Source organism: Colobus angolensis, unplaced genomic scaffold, assembly GCF_000951035.1.
Source record: "Colobus angolensis palliatus isolate OR3802 unplaced genomic scaffold, Cang.pa_1.0 Scaffold169, whole genome shotgun sequence".
Lineage (NCBI taxonomy): Eukaryota > Metazoa > Chordata > Mammalia > Primates > Cercopithecidae > Colobus > Colobus angolensis.
In genome coordinates this window covers 547,838-563,367 of record NW_012114810.1, presented here as the reverse complement: position 1 = coordinate 563,367, position 15,530 = coordinate 547,838, and the positions used below count along the sequence as shown (strand labels likewise).

Below are 15,530 nucleotides of genomic sequence, written 5' to 3'. Positions count from 1 at the left end.
TCTCAAAAAAAAAAAAAAAGGATAAAATAAAAATATATCTGGAACATATCCTCAGGTAGCCTATTTCTCTAAATTATTTCCTTTTATATGAACAAAAGTCTAATTACATATTATGAAATAAAGGATAAAATAAAAATATCTCTGGAATCTAACAGTTACTTAAACTTATACTGAGGTCTAAATATAAATATAAGTTACTAAATAATGGATGTCAGAAGAAAAAAGATAAGCAAAGTGGCATCAGGAAAATGGACAGAAAGGCTGGGAATGACAAAGATACCTACTTCACAATTTTTCCTAAAGCTGACTTAGAAACCAAACTCAAACTAAACTAAGTATAACTGTAAAGAAATAAGAACTTAAATGAAAACAAGGCCCATGCATAAACTGTTTTCATTGCGCCCCACACCATTCTGCTGAATATTTCTCTCAAAACTTTATTTACAGTGAGATCAATGAAGTTCATTAAATGTAAATACAAAATGACTAAAATTACCCTGAATCATTTTAGAAAGTTAAATTCCATTCCACTAGAAAAACAACATCAATGTATGATGTTGTTTTAGCCAAAAGCACTTAACTATATAAACTATACACAATGCACTTCAACTGACACACTGCCCTCCTGGAGCATTCATTTTTTCACTCTTAAGATATCAACAAAGGAAATAAGCTCAGGCACAATAGCAACAACAGCTGAGGTAAAAAATTCTGGCTTCATTATATCTCATTATTGCTGACTAGAAAAAAAACTGTAATTGTCACTTGTGATCCCACACAGCAGAGACAGGACGGGGACCAACTTATTCTTGCAAATGACGTAACCATACAGTTAAAGCCCCAGAGCCCAAGGTGAGGAAATGTAAAATGCTTGTATAGTTTAGTAAAAATGTTTTAAAATAGGGTGGAGAATAGGTTCTCTCACTCACATTAGAACTGCTTGCAATATATCACTGGTGTACCAAGTACATTAAACACTATTTTACAAAGTTAATGCTGAAGTCAAACCCTAACCCCACCATTTTACTGAGTAACCTTAAGCAACTTAATTTCTGAGTCTTAGTTTCCTTGTTTGTAAATCAGTGATTAAAAAATCTACTTCTCAGACGATTTTAAGGTACAATGAGATGGCTGGGCACATAGCAGATACTTAACATGTGAGTCTTCGATGATGACTGTTAGCATATTTGATGTTTTTGCACGTTATAATTTTATCTCTGGGCAAGAAAACTATTTGATCTGTTATTGGTAAACACAGGTAATTCTGTCTTGTATCTACTAATTTCTCTGCATTATTATTCAAAGAACCACAAAGCATCCCTCCCAAAACTTTAAACACAAATAGTTTGAAGCATGGGGCCTATAATTTTGCAAGCTTTATCTATCTGTTCTCTAAAAGGTAAACAAATCAAAACACTACAGGAGCAATGGCAGAAGTGGAATAAGGCAGAATAACTGGATGATGGGTCTCACTGGTGAAATACCGCAGGCAGGAAGCAAAGAAAAATTCTAATATATATGGAGTAAGAGTTAACCCTCTCTTCTCAGCAGGAAACAGTGACTTCTCCACACTTCCTCCTATAAGATTTGAAATCTTCTGCAAACAATCCATGCTTTAACAGAGCTCATTTCTGTAGTAAAGCAGCAAAATGGAAAAATCTCCAGGATAAAGACAAAAAAGGCATAACTGGAGAAAAAGGTACTATATATTCAAAAAGCACATTTCCTTTTGTGATTACCCATGAGATCAACTCAATTGTGTAAAAAGGTATTTCAGGTAATTAAAAAGTAACGGGGCCGGGCACGGGGGAGCTCACGCCTGTAATCCCTGCACTTTGGGAGGCCGAGGCAGGTGGATCACCTGAGGTCGGCAGTTCGAGAACAGCCTAGCCAACATGAAACCCCGTCTCTACTAAAAATACAAAAAAATAGCCGGACATGGTGGTGGGCGCCTGTAATCCCGGCTACTCGCGAGGCTGAGACAGGAGAATCGCTTGAACCCGGGAGGCGGAGGTTGCAGTGAGCCGAGATCGCGCCACTGCACTCCAGCCTGGGCGACAAGAGCAAAACTCCGTCTCAAAAAAAAAAAAAAAAAAAGTAACTGGACACGCTTTATATTTTAAGGTATTAATGATGATACTGACTACAGTATCGCAGTTGTTTCTGGTCAGTATACAAGAAACGTGTATTTTATTGCAGCAAACACAGGTACAGGTAAAACCCGGTGGTGCCTCAGATCTATGTAGAGCTCATGCCGCTTCTTAACATTCATCCAGGTAAGGCTCTCCTTACTACACAAGTTTTAGATACATTCATCCAGACAAGGCACTCCGTATTAAACATCACTGGATTTACTACTGCTTAAAACCACAGCTTGCCTACCATCAGGAAAGCCAGAAATCATTAACACGTCAAGGCCTGTAAGAAATAAACAGACGCTACAATTTCCGCGAAGGTTCGGAAAAATCAATACACCTTACAAGGTTCTGAAATATTAAAAATATATATACGTAAATCTCTATGGATCTGGGCCCAACGGCCCAAGGTCACAACAATTCAATGGCTAAAAAACCCAAGAAATGAGTCTCCTGCAATTCAAGACAATCCTGGCTAGGAATGGAGTCTGGGTTTGGGAACACTGGGGTCAAACCTTTAATGTGAACAACCCCACTCAAATGCTGAGGCTCCGTGGGAAAACCCCAGGCGTTTCGGGCCACACTTCCTTCCATTTCCCCAGTCTTCCCTTCCCTAGTCACCCCCAACACTCACATCTCCGGAGCCACTTCATCCAGTGGTAGACGATAGTACTGTGGTGTTTTTTGTTCTCTATACACCAAGACGACAAGCCTTGAATGGATTCCATGGTGTTGGTTACCGACTGGAATTTTCGATCCAACGAGGACTCCAGAGCCCCTGCCGAAGAGGCCGACGAGGAGGAGGCCTTACTGCTGCCTCCGCCGCCGCCGGCCGCCATCTTCCCGGTTTGCACAAGCGCTGCTGCTCCTCTGGCGGCGGCGACGGCGGCGGCGGCGGCGGCGGGAGCGGGCAAAACAATCACTGCGAGTGCGTGAAAGCCGTAGGTGGGGAGGGAGCCTAGGGGGTGGGGATGGTGCACGCGCTGGGCTCTTCTGGAGGTACGGACGGGAACACCAGCTGCTGGGCACGCTGGCAGCTCCTACACGCTGCAAGGAGGGGCTGCGGGTCTCGGAGGTTTTTATCAATATTGTTCAAGGGGTCGTGTTTAAACCAGTCAGTAATCACGGAAAAATTACGCAGAAAACAGGACCTGCAGAACCCTTCAAACCGCCTGACGCCGAAACTAATGGTTTTATACTTTTCGGCTCTCAGTGCTAAGGCCCTTCCCCGCCCCTATCCCCACACTCCTGTGAGCCAGGTCGGGCGTTAATATCTTAAATTTAATACTACCCGACTGCCCCTTCAGTTGCAGAAATCTTTTTCTCCTTTAGACTGGCTAGCACAGAAAAGGTCCAAGGCTACCTAGTCAGGATTTTTTTTTGCAACGCAATAGCAGCAAGGGGCAGCAACAGTATCGCGCACGCGCCGTTTAGCCCCACCCCCCCATCCCTCCTTCCTTCTCAACCTTGAAAGCAGAGGGAGGCGTGATGGCGCGGCAACCTGACCAATCAGGAGTGCAGAACGAGAAGCGCGCGCAGGAGCTCTGAAGCCCCCACCCTCCCCCGCCCAGGGCCCAGGAGGCGCTACGATTATTTGTGCGCCTGCGCAGAAGATGAGCGTGTAGCTGGATGGAAGGAAAAACTAGGAGGGATGGGTGAGGAAGCTGGTCTAAGATTAGACGGCGGGGTGGGGGTTTCCACCGCTCCGCCCCGCCTTTTGCTGCTTTTGGTCGCTCTCTTGGGTGTGTTCAGGTCACACAAGAGAGACAGAAAATTCCCACCACTGAGCCCACTGTTAGTCTTTGGCGGCTGCAGCCATCGCCCCCAACTCCTCGGGGAAGCAACGCGCGACAAAATGGCTGGCAGCCATCTTGCAGCACCACAAAAGATGCGCATGCGCCAGCTCCAGTGAGCCATTCACTACGCAGACTCCGAGACCAAACCGTATTTCTCGCTTCCCTTGGAAGATAACATTCACAGCCGCTTGACCATTTAGGTTAGAGGAAAAGGAAATAAATGAGGAAGTGAAAGGAAATTTTACTCATAAAATTTTTCGAAGCGAAAACAGAATGGCAAGATGTGACCTCATTTTCGCCAGTTATGATACAATCTTAAAATTGCATAATACATTATAGCTTGCAAGAATCTTACGTAACTATTATATGAACCTTATAGGAACCATTTTATCGCATGTATCTGTGTAAATCCTCTGAACTAATTTAAAGGCTCCTGTGTTCCCACTAAAAATATACAATTTTATTATAATTCTTTCAACGTCTCCCTACTGTGGCCACGCCTCTTGAGACAGGGAACCTGTTTTGTCAAGTTCATGTCCACTGTTCATTAATTCGACGAGTTGCTGAACCTCTTGTGCCAAGTACTGTTTTAGGTGATGGGGAGCAAAACACACAAAAATCCCTTCCCTCCAGGATTTAGTGGCAGGACACCACAAACAAGTACATTTCAGACAGTATTAAATTCTGTAAAAAGGTGAAGCAGGGTAAGGGAAAAAGGGGTGTGTGTGTGTACGTGGGCGCACGGCACGCACGCGCCAGTATGAGAATGGTATGGTGAACCAGGAAGTCTTCTCGAAGGAAATAACTCGATCTGAACATTGAGAAAAAAGCAACCAAGCAGATATGCGAGACGGAGAGCGGAACATGCTGGCATTAGGAATAGCAAGTGCAAAGGCCCTAAAACACAGTCTTGCTCTGTCCCTGCCCAGGCTAGAGTGCAGTGGCACTATCATAGCACACAGCAGCCTCAATCCGCCAGACTCAAGTAATCCTCCTGCTCAGCAGCTCAAGTAGCTGGGACTACAGGCCTACATCACCACACCTAGCTAAAACAAAACAAAACAAAACAGAATTTTTTTGAGACGGGGAGTCTCCCTATGTTGCCCAGGCAGGTCTCAGTCCTGGCCTCAAGCAGTCCTCCTGGTTTCAGCATCCCGAAGTGCTGGGATTATAAGCGTGAGCCATCATGCCTGGTCCTGACCCCACATTTTTTTTCCTTTTTTCTGTAACTCTAGCCAAAGACCCACTTTTTTATAGACTATTTTTTAGAGCAGTTTTAGATTCACAGCAATTGTGTGGAAAGCACACAGAAATCCGTATACCTCCTGCCCCTACACATGAATACCCTCCCCCATTATCAATGTCACCCACCAGAACGATACATCTGCTACAACTGACAAACCTACACTGACACATTATCACCCAAAGCCCATAGTTTACATTAGGGTTCGCTCTTGGTGTTATACCTTCTGAGTCTGGAAAAATGTATAATGGCATGTATCCACCATTATAGTATACAGAGCAGTGAAACTGCTCTAGAAACCTCTGTGTTCCACCTATTCATCCTTCCCTCCCCCTTAATCCCCTGGTGACTACTAATCTTTTTACTGTCTTCATAGTTTTGCCTTTTCCAGAATGTCATATAGTTGAAATCATTCAGTATGTAGCCTTTACAGACTGGCTTTTTTCACTCAATAATATGGATTTCAGGCTGGGCGCGGTGGCTCATGCCTGTAATCCCAGCACTTTGGGAGGCTGAGGCGGGCAGATCATGAGGTCAGGAGTTCGAGAACAGCCTGGCCAACATAGTGAAACCCTCGTTACTAACAAAAATACAAAAATTAGCCGGGCATGGTGGCGCATGCCTGTACTCCCAGCTACTCGAGAGGCTGAGGCAGAAGAATCGCTTGAATCCGAGAGGCGGAGGTTGCAGTAAGCCGAGACCAGGCCACTGCACTCCAGCCTGGGCAACAGAGCGAGACTTCGACTCAAAAAAAAAAAAAATGCATTTCAGTTTCCTCCATGCCTTTTCATGGCTTGATAGCTCATTTCTTTTTAGTGCTGAATAATATTTCATTGTCCAGATGTGCCAGTTTTATTTATCCATTCACCTGAAGGACATCTTGCTTCCACATTTTGGCAATTATGAATAAAGCTGTTATAAACATCTCTGTACAGCTTTTGAGGTGAATATATTTTCAACTCCTTGGGTAAATACGAAGGAGCACAATTGTTAGCGCATAGGGTAAGACTATGTTTACTTTTGTAAGAAATCATCAACCTGAGGCCGGGCGCGGTGGCTCATGCCTGTAATCCCAGCACTCTGGGAGTCCGAGGCTGGTGGATCACCCGAGGTCAGGAGTTAGAAACTGGCCAGCCTGACCAACATGGCGAAACCACATCTCTACTAAAAATACAGGGCCAGGAGCGGTGGCTCATGCCTGTAATCTCAGCACTTTGGGAGGCCAAGCAGGGTGGATCACAAAGTCAGGAGTTCAAGACCAGACTGACCAATATAGTAAAACTCCCTCTCTACTAAAATTACAAAAAATTAGCTGGGTGTGGTGGCAGGTGCCTGTAATCCCAGCTACTCGAGAGGCTGAGGCAGAATTGCTTGAACCTGGGCAGCAGAGGTTGCAGTGAGCCGAGGTCACGCCACTGCACTCCACCCTGGGTGACAAACTGAGACTCTGTGTCTCAAAATACATACATACATACATACATACATAAAATAAAACAAAATTAGCTGGGCACGGTGGCAGGCACCTGTAATCCCAGCTACTTGGGAGGCTGAGGCGGAAGAATCACTTGGACCTGGGAGGCAGATGTTGCAGTGAGCCAAGATCAGGCAATTGTACTACAGCCTGGGCAGCAAGAGTGAAACTTCCTCTCAAACCAAAAAAAAAAAAAAAAAAGGAAGAAAAAAATCGGCCGGGCACGGTGGCTCACGCCTATAATCCCAGCACTTTGGGAAATTGAGATGGGCTTATCACTTGAGGTTGTGAGTTTGAGGCCAACTTGATGAACATAGAGAAACCCCATCTTTATTAAAAATACTAAATTAGGTGGGCATGTTGGCACTTGCCTGTAATCCCAGCTACTCAAAAAAAAAAAAAAAAAAAAATCATCAACCTGTTTACCAAAGTGGATTTACCATTTTGTATTTCCATCAGTTCTACATCCTCACCAGCATTTAATGTTGTTAGTCTTTTGGATTCTGGCCACTCTAATAGGTGCGTAGCAGTATTTGTTGTTCTAATTTGCATTTCCCTAATGACATATGATGTGGAGCATTTTTTTATTTTTATTTTTTTGAGATGGAGTTTTGCTCTTGTTGCCCAGGCTGGAGTGCAATGGAGTGATCTCGGGTGACCGCAACCTCTGCCTCCTGGGTTCAAGCGATTCTCCTGTCAGCCGCCTGAGTAGCTGGGATTACAGGCATGTGCCACCATGCCCAGCTAATTATGTATTTTTAGCAGAGATGGGGTTTCTCCATGTTGGTCAGGCTCATCTCAAACTCCCAACCTCGAGTGATCCGCCCGCCTCGGCCTCCCCAAGAGCGGGAATTACAGGCATGAGCCACCGTGCCTGGCCTTTTTTTATTTTTGAGATGGAGTTTTGCTCTTGTTACCCAGGCTAGAGTGCAGTGGCACGATCTCGGCTCGCTGCAGGCTCCGCCTCCCAGGTTCAAGCGATTCTTCTGCGTCAGCCTCCCAAGTAGCTGGGATTACAGGCATGCGCCACCATGCCTGGCTAATTTTGTATTTTTAGTAGAGACAGGGTTTCTCCATGTTGATCAGGCTGGTCTCGAATGCCCGACCTCAGGTAATGTGCTCGCCTTGGCTTCCCAAAGTGCTGGGATTACACGTGTGAGCCACCGCGCCCGGCCTGATGTAGAGCATCTTTTCATATGTTTATTTCACATCTCTGTATCCTTTTTTGATGATGTGTCCATTAAGGTCTTCGGCCACTATTTTTTTATTTTGAAACGGAGTCTCACGCTGTCGCCCAGGCTGGAGTACAGTGGCGCGATCTCGGCTCATTGCAAGCTCTGCCTCCCGGGTTCACACCATTCTCCTGCCTCAGCCTCCCGAGTAGCTGGGACTCCAGGTGCCCGCCACCACGCCCAGCTAACTTTTTGTATTTTTAGTAGAGACGGGGTTTCACCATTACCCAGGATGATCTCAATCTCCTGACCTCGTGATCTGCCTGCCTTGGCCTCCCAAAGTGCTGGGATTACAAGCATGAGCCACCGCACCCGGCTTTTTTTTTTTTTTTTAAACGGAGTCTGTCTGTTGACCAGGCTGGAGTTCAGTGGCAGGATCTCAGGTCACTGCAACCTCTACCTCCTGGGTTCCAACAATTCTCCTGCCACAGCATCTCATGGAGCTGGGATTAAAAGACATATGCCACCATGCCCGGCTAGTTTTTTTATTTTTAGTAGGGACAGGGTTTCACCATGTTGGCCAGGCTGGTCTGGAACTCCCGACCTCACGTGATCTGCCCACCTTGGCGTCCTAAAGTGCTGGGATTACAGGCTAGCACCACTTTTTAATTGAGTTGTTCATTTGCTTAGTATTGAGTTTTAGGAATTCTTTGTATATTTTGGATAAGTCCTTTATCAGATAGATCTTTTGCAAATATTTTCTTCCAGTATGTGGCTTTTTTTTTTGTGATTGAGTCTTGCTCCATCACCCAGACTGAAGTACAGTAGTGTGATCTCGGCTCACTGCAACCTCCGCCTCCCGGGTTTGAGCAATTCTTCTGCTTCAGTCTCCTGAGTAGCTGGGATTACAAGCGCCCACTATGATGCTCAGTTAATTTTTTGTATTTTTGGTAGAGATGGGGTTTCACCATGTGGGCCAGGCTGGTCTTGAACTCCTGACTTCAAGTGATCCACCTGCCTTAGCCTCCCAAAGTGCTGGGATTACAGGCATGAGCCACCACACCCAGCCCTTCTTTTCATTTTCTTGACAGTGTCTTTTGCACAGCAGAAGTTTTCATTTTAATTAAGTCCAGTTTACAATTTTTTCTTTTATAGATCATGTCTTTGGTGTTGTTTCTAAAAAGTCAAGGCTGGCTGGGCATGGTGGCTCACGCCTATAATCCCAGCACTTTGGGAGGCCAAGGTGGGCAGATCAGGTCAGGAGTTCGAGATCAGCCTGGACAACATACTGAAACCCCATCCCTACTAAAAATACACTAATTAGCCGGGTGTGGTGCACACGCCTGTAGTCCCAGCTACTCGAGAGGCTGAAGCAGAATCGCTTGAACCTGGGAGGTGGAGGATGCAGTGAGCAGAGGCCACGCCACTGCACTCCAGCCTGGGTGACAAAGTGAGACTCCATCTCAAAAAAAAAAAAAGTCAAGGCCAACCCCGAGGTCAGGTAAATTTTCTGTTATCTACTAGGTGCTTTACAGCTTTGCATTTTACATTTAGGTCTGTTACCTACTTGGAGTTAATTTCTGTGTCTAGATTCACGTTTTTGCATGTGAATGTCCAGTTGTTCCAACACCATTTTTAAAAAAGATTCTCTCTCTCCTCTATTCTATTGCTTTTGCTCCTTTGTCAAAGAGCAGTTGACTATATTTATGTGAGTCTATCTCTGGGCTCTATTCTGTTCCACTGATCTATTCTTTCACCAATACTATACTACCAGCTGGGCATGGTGGCTCATGCCTGTAATGCCAGCACTTTGGAGGCAGAGGCCAGGGGATCACCTGAGGTCGGGAGTTCAAGACCAGCATGACCAACATGGTGAAACCTCATCTCTACTAAAAATACAAAATTAGCTGGGCGTGCTGGCACATATCTGTAATCTCAGCTACTTGGGAGGCTGAGGCAGGAGAATCACTTGAACCGACGAGGCGAAGTTTGCAGCGAGCTGAGATTGCACCATTGCACTCCAGCCTGGGCAACAAGAACGAAACTCCGTCTCAAAACAAACAAACAAACAAACAAAAAAAACAAATAAAAAAACAGCCAGCCAGGGTGGCTTACGCTGTAATCCCAGTACTTTGGGAAGCCGAGGTGGGTGGATCACCTGAGGTCAGGAGTTCAAGACCAGCATGGCCAATGTGGTGAAACCCTGCCTCTACTAAAAATATGCAAAAATTAGCTGGGCATGGTGGCAGGCACCTGTAATCCCAGCTACTTGGGAGGCTGAGGTAGGAGAACTGCTTGAGCCCAGGAGACGGAGGTTGTAGTGAGCCGAGAAAGCGCCACTGCACTCCAGCCTTGGCAATAGAGCAAGACTGCATCTCAAATCAACAACAAAAATACCACCTTCATTACTGTAGCTTTACAGTAATTCTCAAAATTGGGTAATGTCAGTCCTTCAACTCTCTATTGGATTTTTTTTTTCCTTGAGACAGGGTCTCACTCTGTCACCCAGGCTGGAGTGCAATGGTACTTCCCAGGTCCAAGTGATCCTCCCAGCCTCCCAGGTAGCTGGAACCACAGGCACGTGCCACCATGTCCGGCTAATTTTATTTTTAAATTTTTTGTAGACCGGGTACAGTGACTCATCTGTAATCCCAGCACTTTGGGAAGCCAAGGCAAGAAAATGACTTGAGCTCTGGAGTTGGAGACCAGACTGGGCAACAAAGCGATACCTCGTCTCTACAAAAAAATTTAAAAACTAGCCAGGTGTGGTAGCATGTGCCTGTAGACTCAGCTACTTGGGAGGCTATGAGGTGGGAGGATTGCTTAAGCCAGGGATGTCAAGGCAGCAGTGAGTCAAGATCATGCCACTGCACTCCAAACCTGGGCAACAAAGGGAGACCTTGTCTCAAAAAAAAAAAAAAAAGTTGCAGACGTGGGGTCTCCCTATGCTGTCCAGGCTGGTCTCAATGATCTTCCAGCTTCGGTCTCCCAAGGTGCTGAGATTACAGGCATGAGTCACCACACCCAACCAGAATTGACATCTTTACAATACTATCTTCCTACCATGAATATGAAATACCATTGCATTTGTTTAGTTTTTTTTTTTTTTTATTCGAGTTTTGTAGTTTTCTTCATATAGATCTTTTTTTTTTTTGAGACGGAGTCTCGCTCTGTCACCCAGGCTGGAGTGCAGTGGCCAGATCTCAGCTCACTGCAAGCTCCGCCTCCCGGGTTCACGCCATTCTCCTGCCTCAGCCTCCCGAGTAGCTGGGACTACAGGCGCCTGCCACCTCGCCCGGCTAGTTTTTTGTATTTTTAGTAGAGACGGGGTTTCACCGTGTTAGCCAGGATGGTCTCGATCTCCTGACCTCGTGATCCGCCCGTCTCGGCCTCCCAAAGTGCTGGGATTACAGGCTTGAGCCACCGCGCCCGGCCTTCTTCATATAGATCTTACACATATTTGGATTTATCCTGAAGTATTCCACTTCCTTTTGGTGCTAATGTAAATGGAATTGCTTTTAATTTCAAATTCTACTTGTTCATTACTGGTATACAGGAGAGCAACTGATTTTTCTGTTGTAACCTTATACCTTACTATAATCATTTATTAATTCCAGCCAAAGGGTTTCTAAAACTCTTCCAATAAAAATAAAGAAAAAACTCTTTCCAAAACTAGTAACTGCCATTAACTAAAGGTATTCAACAAGGACTGGAAATAGATGAAATTACCAAAATTCACAAAGTATTTCAAGTGATAACAGCATTCTCAGGTAAGAACTATCCTGAGAATAACACTCATTTCAAAGAACATATCTGTCACTACCCCTTTATTGTACAAATGAGGCAATATATACTTAGTGGCTGAGTTTGGTCTGTAGTCAAACAAATCTGGGTTCAAATTAAGCTCTACAACTTACTAAGTCATAAACTTGGGCAAATTATTTACTCTAAGCCTCAGATTCCTCACCTCTAAAATGCATATTTCTCCTAAGTTTGTAAGGAGAAATAAGGAGGTAATGCTTGAGAAAATTTAACAATTAAAACCTGGAAGCACAGAGAGACAAGTGATATACTCAAGACAAGTTTTGAGTCTCATTATGGGTACATTACAATAAACTATAGCATATTGTAATATAAGTATTTCTTTTAGATCTTATGCAACCAATTCATTTTTGAAGTAGTGTATAATTTACACATATACTTGTAACAAATCCTTTAACAGAACACTTATTTTTATGACAATGAATTTTTCTCCTGCATTTGCTTAAATCAAGGAATACTAAAATAGCTAGTTCAACTCCCTAGCTCCCAAATTTCACAGATATAATTACTAGTAAGCACTCAAAATCTTCATTGCTGTGTTCTGGCAAGCTGGAGTTATTTCAAAGATTTCATCCTGCACCTTCCTTCAGATGAATAACCTCACTCATCTGGGTTAGTTTGCTTATCTCTTTTTTTTTGAGACAGAGTTTTGCTCGTGTTGCCCAGGCTGGAAAGCAGTGGCGCGATCGCAGCTCACGGCAACTTCTGCCTCCCGGCTTCAAGCAGTTCTCTTGCCTCAGCCTCCCGAGTAGCTGGGATTACAGGCACCACCACGCTCGGCTAGTTTTGTATTTTTAGTACAAACAGGGTTTTTCCATGTTGGTCAAGCTGGTCTCAAACTCCCCATATCAGGTGATCCACCCACCTCGGCCTCCCAAAGTGCTGGAATTACAGGCATGAGCCACTGCGCCCAGCAGCGCTTATATCTTTGTTTGGCTTTTTTTTTTTTTTGAGAACGAGTTTCACTCTCGTTGCCCAGGCTGGAGTGCAGTGACGAAATCTTGATTCACTGCAACCTCTGCCTCCTGGGTTCAAGCGATTCTCCTGCCTCAGCCTCCTGGGTAGCTGGGATTACAGGCATCCACCATAACACCCCGCTAATTTTTTGTATTTTTAGTAGAGATGGGGTTTCACCATCTTGGGCAGGCTGGTCTCGAATTCCTTACCTCAGATGATCTGAGCAAGATAAGCTCAGCTTGCTTATCTCTAAAAAAGGAGAATCCTTTGAGCTGGAACTTAAAAAACTTAAAATCAGGCCGGGCGTGGTGGTTCACGCCTGTAATCCCAGCACTCTGGGAGGCCGAGGTGGACGGATCACGAGGCCAGGAGTTCGAGACCAGCCTGGCCAATATGGTGAAACCGGTCTCTACTGAAAATACAAAAATTAGCCAGGTATGGTGGCATGTGTCTGTAGTCCCAGCTACTCGGGAGGCTGAGACAGGAGAATTGCTGGAACCTGGGAGGTGGAGGTTGCTGTGAGGCGAGATTGCGCCACTGCACTCGAGCCTAGGCAACAGAGCAAGACTCGGTCTATAAAAAAAAAAATTAAAATTAAGAAGGAGAGAAGTTGCACTAGTTTTTCCTCAAAGCCCTGTGTGGTCCCCTATCTCTTCCCACCTCCTTGACCGTAGTGCTCCCTAATACTACCTTAAAGTTGGAACTCTGACCAGTACCTGAAATACAGATTTTTTTTTTAAAGGGGATTAATTTTATAACACAGAATGTTGTAACTTCTTGTCAGACATCCATTCTCAAATACCAATTCATAGCATGCTCCACCTAGCAAGAAGGCATGGGAGCTCTATTGACTTGTTTAATCCATTCCCAATACAGGCAATATGAAACAGAAGGATAGGTATGGTAAAAATTTTGGACTTCAATAGATAACTTATGCTGACTCATATACTCCTAAAATCAAACCAGAAACATTAAATGCTGAAATAAAACCAACCACAGGTAGTCGGATTCATAGATAGAAAAAAAAAAAATTACACAATTTCTACTAGAAGTGAATTTTTAAACTAGTAAAAGAGACAAAATGGGCTAAATTCTTAAATCCTATTCCACTTTACAAACTGACCCATAGCATCCTCCTTGGACTCTTCCTGTGTCCTTTTTACCCACAACACATATTCCCACATATGCACCCCTTAGAAGAACTGATTTCCTGGGAAGACTACTCAGCCAAGTCCTGAGGTAATCTGTCTGACCTGGTGATTCTCTCAGTTAAGGGATGGATACTCATTTGTCCCTCCTCCCTCCCTTACCACTTTACACATCTCCCTGCTTCATTATGCTCCAGGAAAACAGTATTTATCATTCTAGCTCCAGGATGAGATGAGACATTTCCACTAGACTTCAAAAATACACATCCATCTATCCATCCATCCATTCATCCATTTATATATATAAATAAATGTCAATGACAAAAAATGTTTTTTTCTACAGCAATTGCTAAAAGTCTGGAAAAAAGATCACCTGGAGACCCAAACTCTAGTACTTAGGAATGTGTGAAAAATATCACACCAAGTTTAAAAATAACTCTTTAATCATATGCACATAAGGGGAATAAAGGGCAACACCAGGCTGACTCGGGAGGGGAGCAAGATATTCTCCCTTTGTCCCAGCGTCTGCTTGGCACAGTTCTGAGATCACACAAACAAGTGGGAGTGGGTTGGGAAATAGAATAAGTGAGAGGACTGAAGAGACAAAGGCAAGGGGGGAGAGGCAAGGGCTTGCAGTAGTCTCAATCAGTGGACTCTAACACAGATTCACTCAGCGCAAGGTCCCAGTAGTGTTCAGCCCCATGCTTTTTGAAATGCTCACGAGCCATGTTCTCTGTAGGACACTGTTTAAACTTCATCTCTCCAAAGCTCCGGTCTTTGGCTGTACCCTAGGAAAGAGATATGTAATAAAAATACTTCAATTTCTTGTTTAAATCAGATATAATATTCTTTTATAAGACCTAGTAACATCTGTGAGACATGTGCCCAGCTGAACATGATTTTATGGTAAAAAAAAAATTGTGACCTCCATTTCCTTGGATATTTGTATGAGTTTTTATGAATTCATATGCATAAGGTTTTTAGATTTTTGAAATGAGGATGAGGAATTCTTTGGTGCCCGGGTGGAACAGCAAGTCAGGAAGAACTATGGAAGGCGGAATGAGATAAACTTATCTCCCACCAGGCCTTCAGGACTAAATTTGGGCCTTCAAAAAGGCCCAAAAAACTATTTATACAAGCAGAAGGCTTTGGGGCCCAGCAACAAAGAACAACTCGGGGTGGGGAACAGAAGAAGAGCAGGTACCAGCAGAGAATTACAACAGAAAAAGACAGTATTGGGCAGAACGGCATTCTTGCCAAAGGCACCAGCAGCAATGGCAGTCATAAAGCACTACCTCAAGAGGCTTTCAGGGAGTAGACTCCAATAAGGAGGCTGGAGCAGAACTTGGCTTATTTCTGAACATGAAAAACAATTCCTGAAAACTAAATTCCTACAACATTAATACTGGTTCTCTAAGAAGCCGGGACTTTTTCAGTAAGTACTCTTCAGAGATAAATAGAAGAAAATTGAAAAGAGATGAGGGGGCTGAGATATGTGAAGATATGGGCGCAGTAGCTCATGCCTATAATCCCAGCACTCTGGGAGGCTGAGATGGGAGGATCAGTCAAGGCTAAGAGTTCGAGACAAGCCTGGGCAACATAGTGAGACTGCATTTCTAAAAATTAGCCAGGCAGGTGTGGACCTGAGGTCTCAGCTACTTGAGAAGCTGAGACTGTAGAATTGCTTGTCCCCAGGAGTTCAAGGCTGCAGTGAGCTATGACTGCACCGCTGCACACCAGCCTGGGCAATAGAGCAAGACCCTGTCTCTAAAAAAAAAAAAAAAAA

General features: G+C 44.4%; 2 protein-coding genes across 2 annotated transcripts in view; both read right to left on the bottom strand.

Moving 5' to 3' along the window:
• RPRD2 (regulation of nuclear pre-mRNA domain containing 2) overlaps positions 1 to 3,574 on the bottom strand; it is a 126,929-nt gene extending 123,355 nt beyond the window's left edge. The window contains exon 1 of the mRNA XM_011937954.1: positions 2,770 to 3,574. Within this exon, the coding sequence (XP_011793344.1) occupies positions 2,770 to 2,974 (205 nt within the window). The 5' untranslated portion in view covers positions 2,975 to 3,574. The remainder of the gene's footprint in view (positions 1 to 2,769) is intronic.
• A 10,595-nt stretch (positions 3,575 to 14,169) lies between these two features.
• PRPF3 (pre-mRNA processing factor 3) overlaps positions 14,170 to 15,530 on the bottom strand; it is a 38,259-nt gene continuing 36,898 nt past the window's right edge. The window contains exon 16 of the mRNA XM_011937953.1: positions 14,170 to 14,532. Coding sequence (XP_011793343.1) covers positions 14,386 to 14,532 — 147 coding nt within the window. The 3' untranslated portion in view covers positions 14,170 to 14,385. The remainder of the gene's footprint in view (positions 14,533 to 15,530) is intronic.